At 36.3% G+C, this 14,823-nt stretch overlaps 2 protein-coding genes across 2 annotated transcripts; both read right to left on the minus strand.

The window, feature by feature from the left end:
• Positions 1 to 821: 821 nt before the first annotated feature.
• creg2 (cellular repressor of E1A-stimulated genes 2) lies at positions 822 to 4,092 on the minus strand. Its single transcript, XM_056755160.1, has 4 exons — positions 3,590 to 4,092; positions 3,044 to 3,213; positions 2,760 to 2,873; positions 822 to 1,701 (listed from the first exon to the last, which is right to left on the minus strand). Exons 1-4 carry the CDS (start codon positions 3,989 to 3,991, stop codon positions 1,560 to 1,562), a joined length of 828 nt encoding a protein of 275 aa, XP_056611138.1. The 5' UTR covers positions 3,992 to 4,092; the 3' UTR covers positions 822 to 1,559.
• A 429-nt stretch (positions 4,093 to 4,521) lies between these two features.
• On the minus strand, positions 4,522 to 14,795 carry cracdla (cracd like a). Its single transcript, XM_056755107.1, has 9 exons — positions 14,658 to 14,795; positions 10,870 to 10,941; positions 10,610 to 10,748; positions 10,289 to 10,421; positions 9,996 to 10,127; positions 9,166 to 9,366; positions 7,421 to 8,951; positions 6,328 to 7,289; positions 4,522 to 5,333 (listed from the first exon to the last, which is right to left on the minus strand). Exons 2-9 carry the CDS (start codon positions 10,925 to 10,927, stop codon positions 5,202 to 5,204), a joined length of 3,288 nt encoding a protein of 1,095 aa, XP_056611085.1. The 5' UTR covers positions 10,928 to 10,941; positions 14,658 to 14,795; the 3' UTR covers positions 4,522 to 5,201.
• Between the last annotated feature and the right edge of the window lie 28 nt (positions 14,796 to 14,823).

Raw genomic sequence — 14,823 nt, forward strand, 5'->3', positions numbered from 1 at the left:
AAAGATCTCTCAAGTTTTTAGCGGCTCACTTTCCTATGAACCATTCTGTTTATTATACAGTTTGTCACCACATTTTGATATCTTGGTAACTTTTTATTTCAGAGTTGTTAAACCTACCCACACATATTTTAAGCCATAAATTGAAGTTTCTTTAATTCTAGATCAGATTGGCGCTAGGTCTGTTTTGCCTGGTGTATATGTACATTATATTTAGGTGGGTGTGTGTGCGTAATGCATGCCGTCTGCATGTAGGCGCCAGAGGGCATCCACATTTAATGAATAATTGATTTGCTTATCTGACCTTCACTGTCACTGATAGTTTAAGGGCTTGAACCCTTGCAGTATACAAATATAATAGTACAATGTTTCCTTTCTTTTCTACACAGACACTTAAGCAAACAACTTTTTGATTTACCCCATATTATGTATAATCTCCATTTGACATGGTCATGTGAAAGACATGTTTGAATTTTTGTTGTTCTTACAAATGGCCGGTAATTCAGTCAATCCAGTCATTTCACACTATTGCCAATCTCAAAAAAGGACGTGTTATGCTTGTCATTTTGTTGATCATGTGTTAAATAAATAAAAGAGACAACAAAGTTGAATTATAAATTAACACAAAATGGGTTGGCCCAGAAATAACATAGATTGTACCTTAATATTTTCTTCATGTACAGCTAGAAAGTGTTACATTTTATTTTTGCTAACATCTATTTTAAGATCCTCTATTATAATGCTGTCAAACATTTTTGTTCTTCATTGAAATTTAAAACAAACATGTGAGCCACAAAATACTGAACAAAAAAAGGACAGTAAACTTTCACTTTTGCACATAATATGTACAAGTAATACTTTATTTCAATTGTTCAGCTTATGTATATCATTGTGAAACTTCAAGGCACAAACTATTATTTAAGATTTTATTAGGATGATTTTTGTTCGATTAAAATGAGGTCTTGTTAACAATTGTCCTCCAGACAATGAATATAAAACCTAACATCCTAATCTAATCTCTAGTTACTATTTAACATAAACATTTTCATATACTTTTATTGTGTATAAAAATATACAGCCTATAGATCACTTTTCAAGGTCTAGCAGCACTTCGGTTTCATGTTATCATTGTTTTTTTTAAATCTTACAAACATAATTACATTTTAAAAGACATTCATATAACATTTTAACTGTGTTATACATGTTCTGTTGTATTCCATTCAAATGTTTGTGCAGTTTAAACAAAATTAAAAAGGAAGTTATTCTGAACCAGCGTTGTTTACATTTTCTTAAGTGGTTATAGTAGAATTTTTTAATATGAGTGCTTTTAATGTTTATGTACAAATATGTAAACACAAAACTACATGAACTAAAATTCCAACCTTTAATAATATAACAACTTCTTAAGAATATGTAAGCAGCAAAATTCAGGGTCATGGAAATCCTGGCCAGGGCAAAACATTTAATCAAAAGCACTTTCTTATTTTCAAAGTCGTATCAGTTTAAATATTTTATACTGTTTTCATTCTCAACTTCTATAATGTGGTTGTTGTTTTTCCTTCTTAGAAAGGTGTTGCTTTGAAATACTCATCAAGTGAAATGAGTGAGACTCCTCCAACCCAGTCCTGCAACCAAACTTGCTCCAGAACCAGCTTCATGAAAAACCACTTATGTTCTGGGGGCCACTTTTTCATAACAGGATGCCTAAAGAAAATAAAACAATAGTAATGCAAATTTATTTTTGCAAACACTAGGAGCTGCATGGTTCCGCGATTAAAATTGTTTGCTTCTGCCACCAGTTATCCCTTGTCAGTGTTGACAGTATTAACTATGTATCACATGACTTCAGTTGTGGTTGCTGAAATGGGGAAGATTTCTTTGCCTCCTAATTTCTATATGCAGGCAAATTTATGTTAATAAATTCTGCATTCACAAAGCAAATCATGTATAAGTACACCATGCTGATATCATGGACCCCTGAGATGGTCCGAGTTCATTTGGAGTGGTATATATATAGAAGGCAAAATTTATGCAACTGCCCTAAAACTACTCAAGTTTCTATGGGTCAATGACGTATAAGGATTTTCCACTTGCCAATTTTAAAATACAAAAAAATAATAACTATTGTAGTTATTCAAACATTAAAAATGAAGTGTACACATAAATTCAGATAAAATCACTTAATTGAATTAAGTGATTTTAGTGTTTTTCATCTATGAATTGGCCATAATCTTAAAAATTGAATGTGGTGCTATCGTTATTTATCTTGAAATTAATTCATTTCCTTTACATGCTTAAAATCTTTAAGTTTCTAACAAATTAACAAATTAATTTTTTCCTGAAAAATCGTATTAAACTTATATAATAATAAAAAAAACATTCTCTTTTACTGTTTCAAGCATGCTGTATCAAAAATAAATATATCATATTTTGTATTTTAATACAATTATTGATATTATTGGACGCACCACATGATAAGTGGTCCTTATAAGTCATTGACCGATAGATAAATATAGGAAGCATAAAAAAAGATATACTGGTTTATATTCTTCTCTATTAAATGGTGGCATGTGTTCCCAAGTCTTACCCTCTAACCTAGAAAATAAACTGAATGATTTTTATATATTTTTTTAAACACCTCATCCAAATGTGCCTTGTCAAGTTCTTATGACATTTAACTGGCTTGAAAGTGTATACAGCTGAGCATTCATTCAAAAAAAATATGTGCAAAATACATTCATTTGCATATTTTGCATTATTACCTTGAAAACATTGCTTCTCTGGCAAAGTCAAGCTCCTCTGGCTCCACCTCCACCATTTTACCAGTCAAAGTAAGTCTAGCACACCTTGGATCCTCAGGGTCATAAACTTGCTTCCTGTCTCAGAAAAATACATACAGTAGCATGAAAACAGAATATAGAGCATTAATTTAAATATTAATTGTATAAACACATACAATTGACATAAATACATATGTCTATGACCACTTTTCATGTCTATGAAAAAAATTCAAGTAAATAGGAAGAATTTAAGATATGTGACCCACCTGCAAAAATCTCCTTCTGCTTGAGAAAATGTTAAGGAGGCAAATGGGAAGCTCTGAATGTCCGTTACCGTGTTGTCCATAGGTGTGACGTAAAAATAAGGAATTCCAGTACTATTGTCCAGTGGACCGTCACTGACTGAGAAGATATTTCCAAATGGGAGTCCTTTGATCTAACATTAAGAGAAGAGATTGTCTTCAAAGAAAGTTTCCAAGAGGAATACGCATGCAACAAATAATTTGGTCACATGCAGCAAGTGTTACAATGTATTTGTATTAGAATGTGCATGAATAACTAAACTCTCAGACATAATGTAATTATGTTCAATAATGAAATGACTAATTGATTAAAATGATTATAAAGTGGATTCATTTATTATATACACAGTTTATCAGTGCAAGATGTGGACATTACGGAACAGCATTACGTTTCAATGGTTTTATTAAAACACGTTTAAAATACTTATTTAAACCAAAGTGCACAGAGCGTCACTACCGACTCCTGCCACACTGCTTCAGATCGAAGCACCAAAATAAATAAAGAATCACCTTCTCCTGCGTGGAGATGGTTGCTAGGTAACCCCAGTCGCTGTAATGAGCCATATATCGGGCCATCCTCGCCGTCTCCTCATGAGGCGGAGGGGTAGGCGTACTGGACGGCACTTTCAACTCCGCTATTCGATATGAAAACACACGAGATGCAGATGACAAGTCATCGCTTTTTGACCCCTGTTCAGTTTTTTTGTCTGGACCGTCCCGGTACACAGAGGACGGGTAGGCTTGTTTCCAGATCCCGATATTATCGACGAGCACATCGGGCGTTTCGTCTGAGTGCGGGTCCAGCTCTTCATCCACCACATCATTCGTGACAGCCCACGAGACCGAGCTTCGGATGGTGTAACCTTGACTAAAACACACTGTCATTAATGCAACGAGCGAATAAAGAAACATTATAGCGTTTAGATTATTTCGCGGTGGGCCCTTGTGTTTTCAGATTCCATGGGAAACATGTTGATTTCACAACCAAAGATTAAATGGCGTTACGAAATAGCAAAGTCACCTTAAGGAAAGTCACCACACTCGGCAGCCATATTTTCAGAATAATTTCGGTCATACAAAACCAAGTCCTGTGCTGTCGATCTTTCGCCCTTCCATAGCAATGGAACTGCAGTGTCTTGTTAATATGTATAGTCTTTGGTAATAGTAGTGTAAAGCTAAGTGTAACAGTGACACCTCGTGAACCGCCTGAGAAATGCAACAGGGTGACCTTTGATTATACTCTTATAGTTATTTTGCATTTAAAATTCGTATTGTTTATTTATTGTATTGTTAACCAAATAATAAACAATACCAATTTAAGGGTTTTGGTAACACAACTCATGGTCACGAATGTTGAAAGATGGAGATCCTATTTCCAAAAGCAAGCTCAAAGTCATTGAATGTATCTTTATTGTCAAATACAATAACATTCCAATAATAGAATAAATAAAATGTGTAATTGGAAAGGAAAATTAATCATAGTTGAAAATTACTTCATATTTTAACATAGTAAAAGCAATGATACAATGTGGCGAACATCAGAAATGATGAAAATGCACAAATGTAAGTGGATAAGAGTCTTATTGTCTTCCAAAGATCTCACTCATGTGCTTTAATTTGAATCATAACCTCCATTTGGTTCTTCCCCTTCCTTTTCTCCTCTGTTTTACTTTCACACAACTGTGTTCTGTTGTGCCGCTCTGTGGTGCGTTTGTGAAATAGGTTCACGCAAGCACTACCAGCTACTCTTAAAGGAATATTTCACAAGCAAAACAACATTTCCCCATGTGTTATTCACCCTCAAGGCATCCTGACTGGAAAAGACTTTCTTCCCTTTAACCATAAAATGTTATTTATGTTTCAGTGCCATAATGTTGGTACCTACACTCTTTGAGACTGTCTGTTGAATATGCGGTTGTTAACAACATTAACAATAGTGCTTCATATCCAAATCACACTGGATCACTCTCTAACGTAGTTCAGTTTGACTTGCATATTGATGACAGTTTTGACATGGGTCTTCATTAGATGCTTTAACATGAAATTGCTTTCCAATCTTATACACAGACTCAGCATCCTTTCAATATTTCTACTGTTGAGCTCTCCCTTAGACTGTTTTATTTTAGTCCGTAGTCTTATCACTCCATGCCAGTGACTTCCGTTTGGCCAGTTCCATCCACGAAGGCTGGCCACTGTTTCGAACGAACTGCAGAGGAGATGATGGTGACTCTGGTGTGTCTTTCTGCTCACCTGCCTACAGAAAGGAGTAATCACAAAACCCCCACAATTATCATCTATTTAATCACAAGAATCAATACAATTATATACAGTATATTGTAACATGACCCTGTAACTTTGTTACTTTTTAAAAATAGTTGTCAGAGGATTGGTGGTGATGAGGATGTCAGGCGAGCGTGATTTTGTCCAGGGGTTCCCAAAACGGGGGGTAGCAAGGCAGCTTAGGGCGGGGTCGCAAGATGATTTACAGAAATCTTTTTTTATTGTTATAATAAATAGTGTATGTAATCAATAAGTGTTACAAAATATAAAAACATTAGTTAAGTTAAAAATAAAACCAGGCAAATAAAAAGCCATCAGCCTTGGGAATTTCCTCCCCCTTGATCATGACCCCCAAGGTGATTACGTCACATTAATAACATTAGCAACCGCATTACATTTACAGCACAACCTTCAACAGTCCCGTGTCCACGCAGATTATTTTTCAGGCTTTAAATTTAGGATATTCTTATTTGTTGAAATAAAATGTGATTAATATCGACCAAAGATAACGGTCAGAGGGGCCATTGTCATTGTGATGAAAAGAGGCACATCCACGAGCACTCGCATCAGTTTGATGAAATTCGACCATCTTTTGTAATAGTTAATATTTATGCAAAACAACAAATCAAAGTAATGAGTAAATAACCATAAAATAATATTTTGTTCAACTGTGCTCTTTTGTGTTGTCATTATGCGCGTTTGGGTTGAATAGGTGCATGTGCGTATATGCGCGGAACATTTGTGTATTTGAGGGTCTCGAGTCACTGGCTTTGGTTTTGGGGTTCGCGTGCTGAAAAGTTTGAGAACCCCTGATGTAGTCTATGGCCTCATGTTAGCTTTTGACTTCTGGCATGTAGCTGCAATGCTTATTTCTTGTTGTTGAAAACATGTATTATTGACCTGTATTTTGGTATTCTCGATCTACCCTGCATTTCACTGTGTAAAGATTTGATTACTGTATATAATACCTTGGTTGCCGAAGTAGATTGGTTTTCCCATCCCTGCATCTGTGGGGGCTTGATTCCCAATCCTGCTGCCCCCATTGGTTTACCATCCTCAATTCCAGTTCCCTTCCCCTGAACCCCTATTCTATCAGCTTTCCCTGCAGCTGTGGAGGACTCACCGCCCTCATTTTGGGGTTGATCCTTTGAGACAGTATTGGCAGATTGTTGGGGCATCAGGTTGGATGTTATTTTGGGGCTTGATGATAGGCAAGGGTTTGCTGGAAAAGGTATAGACTGTATGGAGGTATGTGATGCTTGGAAGGGTCCTAAACGCAGTGGTGATGCCTGTTGGATGGGTGGAGTCTGTGGTTGTGATGGTTTTGCTCTATGTATAGTGTGAGTGGTGGGTTGTGTGTTGGATGTGCTTGTAACTGAAGACTGAGTTGGTTTTGGTGTTGAATTACTATTTTGTGGTTTCGATTGAAACAGGACTTCTCTGGTACTTTCAACTTGTGATTGACTGGTGGTTGTACAGGTTTGTGTTGCTGAAGGTTGGCTCATTGTTCTATTGGTTTGCACATGTTGTGTGGATCTTCCAGAAGACTGCGCAGATGGCATATTTCTTGCAGTCGTGTCTGTAGGCCACATTTGAAGCTGCGTATGCTGGCTTGTAATGTTTTGGGTGGTTATTACATTATCTTGAGAGGTGGATTTTTGGGTTTGTGTCTGTGCTGTGTTCAAGGTTGTTGGTCGTGTGGTTGTATACAAGCCAGGGAACTCAGGTAGTCTACTAGTAAAAAGCTGTTGTAGACTTCTAGTCTTCTCTCTAGCCATCTCCATCCAGGACAACTCAGAGGTTGTAGATGTTGCATTCTCCTGAGAGGAGACTGAAATTGGCTCTTTCAGGGGCAAGTCTGCAGTTTCTTTAGGAAGTGAAGGTACTATCTTAGTGGCTTTGCTGGGTAATGATGAGGACGGAGGAGGTTCTGGAAATACAAAATGTTTCATATTAACAAATCAGTTTCACATAGATGAGCTTCTGACTACTGGAAGTGCTGGAAAGTACTGGAATCTAAACATTCTCAGACACTTTGTAAAACCACAAAAGGATACTCACCGTTCTGTCTAAGTAGGGCAGGTCTCTCCTTGTCTTGACAGACACTCTTGAGTGTGCAACTGGATATGGAGGACTCATTGGTTTTGAGTTGAGGGTGTTTGGGTTTCAAGCCAATGCTAGTGTGATGGTCCTCACGTTCCATGAAACTGGTTAAATTAGACTGTAAGGCCAGGGGCGGAGCAAGCGTGGAGAGCTCAGAACGATGTTGTTTTATTTTGATATCTGACTGTGCCTTGTCCAGGCGGAACTTTAGTGAAAGAGATGTGGAACGCAGTTTTACTCCAAATGCATTTGAAGTGTCCTTCTCTTTACCTTCCTTGGCACTGTTTGTCACATCCTCTCCTGTCTCCTCTGCTTCCTCCAATCCCTCATGTGCCTCTGCCTCTGTAGCCTCTACCCCAAGCTCCTGCATTCCATTGTCCTGATTGCTCTCAATATCCTGGGATTGTGGGTGATTCGTTGCTGGATCAGAAAACTTTGTTGGTATCTCTTGATGACTGGGTACTCGGCCTACCTTTGGCAACTCTGGTAGTACGCTACAGCTTGGGTCTGTTTTTCCTTTCTCAGCTTGTGAACTAAGTTGGCCCTTTATGTTGAAAGTTAAAGGTGGTTTGGAAGGAGACAGAGGTTCTTTTCTCAGTCCGGTCTGTCCAATTACTCCAGTAAAGCTTGCAGTTCTTGGACGCCCTTCAATCTTGTCTGAAGAGACAGTGAAGTGGAATGATCCAGATAGTGGTCTCTGCCATTTTGTGGACTCTGTCTTGTGTTCTTCCTGACTGTCAATAGACACTGTCATGACTGGCAAACAGGTATTTGACTCGCATGTTTTATCTGTAGAAGGTGCATTTCTTCTCAAAGAAGATGGTCTCAAATTCACTGCACGTTTCACATTAGCTGGAGCTTGAGAAGAGAAATGGTAATTTTCTACATTGCCTGCATTCTGAACACTACATTTGCCTAATGTGTCCATGTTTTTTCTTTGTATTACCACATCATTAGACTTTCTCTCATCTTGGATAATACTTGTCATTTGTGTGGCCTCAACATGTGTCCCTAAAGTTGACAAAAGGCTGCTTTGGCTGTTCCTAGGCAGTCTGGAGCTATACACATCTCCTTTCCCTTTTCTGTCAATTGACAGCACTGGGCTTGGAGGTTTGGCAGCTTGGTCTTCATCTGATCTTGGAAGGCATTTGCTTTCCTTTGTAACCTCTTGTCTTGTGGTGGAGATTGGCGTCTTAACTGGAATCAGCTCCATTAGGCCAGGGCTCTGAGGAGATGTGGACATGAGGTTTCTCTCATTCTTAGATTCAGCTGAAACTTGTCTACTTTCTTCATGACACTGTAGAGACATTACATTTGAAACTGGAGGGGTGCTCTTCCTTTGTGTAGCAGTTTGCTTGTCACTTGTGTGTACGATCTTAGAGGAACATGAGCGAATATGGGGAGACTCTTTAGCAAGCAATCCTTCCTCTCTGTCAGTCAATGAATGTTCCAAGTTGTTCATACTCTCAGATCGTGCTCTGTTTTCAGCCTATCCAGGAAGCAGAGAATTTGAAAAAATGTAAGAGAGGGTTGGACAAACATGGTAACTATCAACACTACTGTAAGGAAAAGAATTTCGTAAAAATGCTTCAAAATATACATAATATATATATTTTTACTAATGAAGTAATGGAAATACTGACATTCAGCTAAAATGCGTGCCACAATCAAAACTACATAAACAGATTTATAAGAGGACTCACTGAGGTGACTGTTCTCTTGTTCTTGGCACTTGCTCGTTGGTTCTTAGGTTTAATAGACATTCGGTGACGGGCAGCAGAGTTGTCCAGGAGGGAAGAGAACTGGGGAGGAATGCTTAAGTCCACTCCTGAGCTTGGGGCAAATGGGGAGACGGGTGAAGATACTGGGGTAATGGGTTGTGGGGAAAGTGGCCCAGAGGACACCTGTGAGTGGAACAGTAAGACATCTATTAAGGGAGATTACAAAAATTTTATATAGAAGAAGTCAAATAGATTAAGTCCATAGATTTCCATTGTTCCTGTATGAATGGCAAAATATCAACACATTTTGAGAGAAGTCACACATGGAGTATTGTTTGTCTATTGCCAAATGTGATGCGGGTTCATGTTCTAATTAAAAGCTGTATCAGACGAAAAGTTGAATATAATACTTATTGATATAATGCTTATAGTGTATAGTAAAAGTCTGGGCAAGCTGGCAAAATAAATGCTTTACATCCCAGACACAAGTGCACCTTTACAGTTTACATTATAGTTGTCGTCATATCATAACGGCCCCTCATGCACTAATAGTGAAAGTTCTCCTACTTAATGTAAGGGGCGGGGCTTTAAACTTAGGAAGCAACTAGGAAATGTCAAGAATAATAATATTGATAATTATATTAAGAAAATTCTAAATAGATTAATGACAAAATGAACCACAAACTCATGCACATAATTTAGTGCAAAGACAATTGCCCTACTCATGAGGAAAACATGCATTACAATAAAAATGGTTCAGATAAACTTTATGCATCTATACAGAACACTCTTCTATTATATAGTGCAAGCACCTTGTTCGGTATGCTTTTGGAGATTCGATAATGTCCTTCCTCTTCTGAACCTGCACCTATGTGTTCATGATGTTTAATGGGCAACTGCTGGGGCTGCGGACCTAAATGCATCTTCTGCTGCTGGAGTTTCATCTTAACAACCAAAATAAAACTTTTAACTGCAAGCTCATAATAATTCCATATATAACAATAATCTAAAATGTAACAAAAAATTACTTCTGCTTATGTTTGAACATGAAACAGTTTTACTATATAAATAGGGCCGTGTCTTGTGTGTGTTTGACAGCGCACACCTGTAGTGCTTGAATTTTCCCATGAATGTTCTCATGAGACAGACCTCTTTGTGGCTCAGGGTCTGAATGACGGTCTTCTGCCAGGAAAATGCTATCATGTGAAAATGCACGGTATCCCAGCATGCCTTGGGAGCTAAGAAGAAAAGATCATTCAGAGATTTAGGAGCTTCAGTTTTGGGGAACTTTTAATTTGTTACACATTTTCTGGATCACATCTTTGTGACAAAACATGTGAAAATACATTTTGTTTTAATTCTGCAACATTATGGACAACAGGAAAGATAACCAGGTGACACCAACAGTTTACTGAATGACACTTACTCCTCATGCTGTGAGTTTTTAAAACCCAATGTGATGTCACTTTCAGACTGAGTCTGCTTCATGCTGCCATCATTATCTTTTCTCTTTATCTTCCCGAACAGCTGTGACTTTAAGGACTTTAACCTAGACTTCTTCTGCCCTAAACACAAACACACCTAGCTTGTGAAGTAATTCCAACATATTCACATATCATATGAAAGTGGGTTTGAAGAGGAAATTTTTTGACTTACTAAATTATATTTAATGGAAAGAATTCTGACCTGTTAAGTCATCACTGCCTCCCCCTTCTGGGTCTCCCGAAGGTACCAGAACATCCATATTCACCAGCACAGCTTTTAATAAGGACAGTGACACAAAAATCACAAAAACTGAATTAGTACAAAGAAAGGTTTGAAAAAAAGTTCAGCCTTAAATGGAGTAATACGACTCATACAAAAGCTTTCTAGGTTCAGACAAATGGTTGAAAATGATTGTTTGTGATTCTTTAATTTGCTGCTGAGAAAAGTTAAGAAAAGTGTTCTTTGCTTCAAGGAACAGAAGAGAAATGGACTGACATATGAAATGAGGAATCGTATATCAGCAGAGTTTATATCAGTAAGGTTCATAAATTAATTGTGCATGTTATAGTCCTGATAACAGAGAGCTCTTCTAAAGTTAACAGAGACCAAAGGTTTCTTCTGTAGTTATTACATATTATATGTGATTCATTCTTGTTATTTTTATAGCTTTGAATAAGGAAATGGATTTAGTAAAACATCTTTTTTGTATGTTATAGAAATATTATTCTAACATTAACCAGTTATATGTTGTGTGATGCATAAATGGCATTTTAAAAGCACCTAGCTTTCAGCTCTTTCAGCCTTTTGCTATTAAACCATAAGGATGCAAAACCATGTTTACATACTGACTCGCTCTAGCTTAGGCATTGTCCTGTATTGGACAATGTGCGTCACAATTCATTCCACCTTTTGAACGTCCACGTTTTTTATCATGACAGCGAACTTTTCTTATCACTGAGAATGATAACAGAGGCATAAATGAATGAAAAAATGCAAAGTCCATTAAGTCCATCCCTGTGTTAAGACCTCTGGTGGATAGTTTTATGTAAAAGAAGCCAATATCACATGAGTGAAGCATGTTCTTGACTACTTCCTGACTCTTTGAAAAAAAAAAAAATTCAGGTCATGTAGTGTATATGCTGTAACAAATAAATAATCAGTATGCAACAGTATACAATATTTTACAAAGGATTAATCCCCAAACTACAGATGAAATACAGTTACAGTAGATTACTGTTCGACAGACAAAGGGCCAAATTACTGATATTTCATAAAAAAAATCACGAATGAATTGAGATATTTACAACCAGTGTTGGGTAAGTTACTCTGAAAAAGTAATTAATTACTAGTTACTCATTACATATTCAATAGTGTAATTAGATTACTGTCCAAATTACTCTGTCCAAAAAGTATTTAGTTACTCATTACTAATTACTTTCTATATCCTACATCAACCTTGATTAGTTAAGTGATTCAAGAATATACATGAAATGGCTTATTGAATTCATTCAAATAATATTATTAACTGACCAAAGTATTACAAATCTGAGAATTATACATTAAAGCACAGATTTTAAAGTAAGACTCTGAATTTTGATGCAATTACACTATTGCACACGCATATATTTCACAAAGTATTTAGTTTAATTACATCAAAAGTAACTGTATTTAAATAACAGAAAACATATGAGTAATCACTTACTTTACTTTTTCAAGGGAAAAGTAATGAAATTACAGTAACTAATTACTTAGTAACTAGTTACACCCAACACTGTTTACAACAAAGGGCTAACAAGGCCTTAAGGTAGTTCACCCAAAAATACAATTTCTTTCATCGTTTATTCACCCTCATGAAGGTAAAAAAACACCACACTGATGAGTTTAATGTTTCGCATAACGGAGTTGGACATGCACATTCACAAACCCTCTTACATTCCCAACACGTTTTCCTGCACGCTTAAGCTCTTACAAAACACTAAACAGTTTTTGGAGTGTGCTGCTACTGGAATGTAGAAGTAATGAAGGCATCCATCGGTAAATACAATGCATTACTCAACACTTTATATGTTGATAGACAGACTGATATCATAAAAATACTATGCTTAGTCAAAATTAACATTTACAGACTCATTTTTGCGAGCCATTCATAAACCATATAAGCAAACGCACATACAATTTGGATTTCTCTGTGTTGGATTTGTATTACACTGTTTAGAATATCACCATAACAACTATGACCTGCATATTTGCATTAAAGCACTCCAATGAAACTCAGTTTTTGTATGCAAATCATTGTAAGAACATCAAACACCGCTCAAAGGTCTGTTAGCCTCTGTGAATTTACAGCACATACAGTAACGTACAGTAAACTGCTCTGTAGTTCACTGTGTTGATATTTGGTTGCTAGGTTTACAAAATGATGGAAAAGACGCAATGCTTTCCTTCTATCCATGTAGACACTGACAGGAGCTTTCAACTCCCTCTTGTATGTTACTATAAGTAACCGTGAAAGTAGGCTACAACCTATTTGAAAGGTGTTTGTACAAAGCCACTTATAGACAATTGGATTTCAAAAATTCTCCATTATTCTCTCCATTATGCCATTTAATCTCTCCTATATTGACCCTTTAAAATTACATATGTTTGTCAATCTTCCATTTAACTACCCATTTTCTCTGAGGATACAACGTTTTGTATCCGGCACTTGGCAAAGCACAGAACAGCTATGCCCCAGATACAGAGAATAAATCTGTGTCAGGATCCAAAGGTGCATGCCACAAATCTCTCTCCGTACTGGACAAGAGTCATCTCCACATCTGGGTGACTTTCAGATTATGTGCCTGGCCTTTCAATCTAATCCAATGAATAATTTATATATTTATATTTAGATGGGTATCTAAACAGAAAATAAAGTCAATGGACATTATATTCGTTAAATTTAACAAGAAGCTGTAATAAAAATATGTTTGTTGTGAAACTATTTTTATGACAAGAGCATTTCCTACCAAAATTTGAGTAAATTCTACTAAAATTGACTGGTAACACTTTACAGTAGTAAATGCATTAACTAACATGAACTAACAATGATCAACATAGTTTTTCCTCTTGTATTAATCCTTGTTAATGTCAATATAATTATTTATGGTAGTTCATGGTGCATTTACTATTAACATTTACAACATTTTATTTTAAACTACATTTAAACGTTGATTCACATGAAATAACAGTAGTAAAGTTTGTGTTAGCTGCATTAGTTAACAAATAGGCTACAAACTCGCTGTGTAGTGTTACCAATTTACTACAATGCATTTTAAGAGTTTTCATCGTTTTCAATAGTAGATTTTTTGGGGGAAATGCATTTAATCATCATCGAGTGTTTTTGCAAATAAAGAAATAAAATAAACAATGGAACAAAACATCGTGATGTTTAAATAAATAAACATCATCACAGCTACTCTCTGTTTTCTGAAAAGATTAATACAAATATTCCGAGCCACGCTTTTTTCATGAAGCGAGATGAAGAGCAGATATCGAGATTAAGAGCGATTATGAACGAATTTAATCCTCTCTTCCTGCTGGGAATTCATGCCTGTTTCTAACTGTTTTATAATAATAAAAAAGGCGAAAGAGAAAATTCATTCAAATACTGTATGTTGATGCAAAAGTACATACTACAGTCAAATAACAAATGTCGGGTTTTTATGCACGTGTTATAGTCTAGTTTAAAAAAAGAATCGATGTTTCACTTTACTACACTACCCCTTCGTAAACAGCCAGCTGTTTCATAGTCCGAATGCCCCATTTTCAGTTGCCCGTGTAAATACACAAATAAATACTCCAAAAGACATACAAATGTGTCAGTCATTGTGTTCAAAATATATAAGAACATTTTATATTTTCCCATTAAAAACCTTCACAAATATTTCTAAAAATGAAAGACAATTAACATTGCGAAGGCTTCTAAATTTACAGAAATATGTCATACTCACATGTTGAAAGTTAAGTTATTCTCTCTGTTCATCAGATATCTGTCATACACTTGCTCTTTAAACGAGCCAGTGGAGCAAAACACCACGAATATCGTATCAAGAGATATCGTGACGTAGAACACAAGGTGTGCGTAGTTCATATGTGTTCAAACGATAGTAGAGCTAT

The sequence above is a fragment of the Triplophysa dalaica genome, chromosome 8 (assembly GCF_015846415.1).
Source record: "Triplophysa dalaica isolate WHDGS20190420 chromosome 8, ASM1584641v1, whole genome shotgun sequence".
Classification (NCBI taxonomy): Eukaryota; Metazoa; Chordata; class Actinopteri; order Cypriniformes; family Nemacheilidae; genus Triplophysa; species Triplophysa dalaica.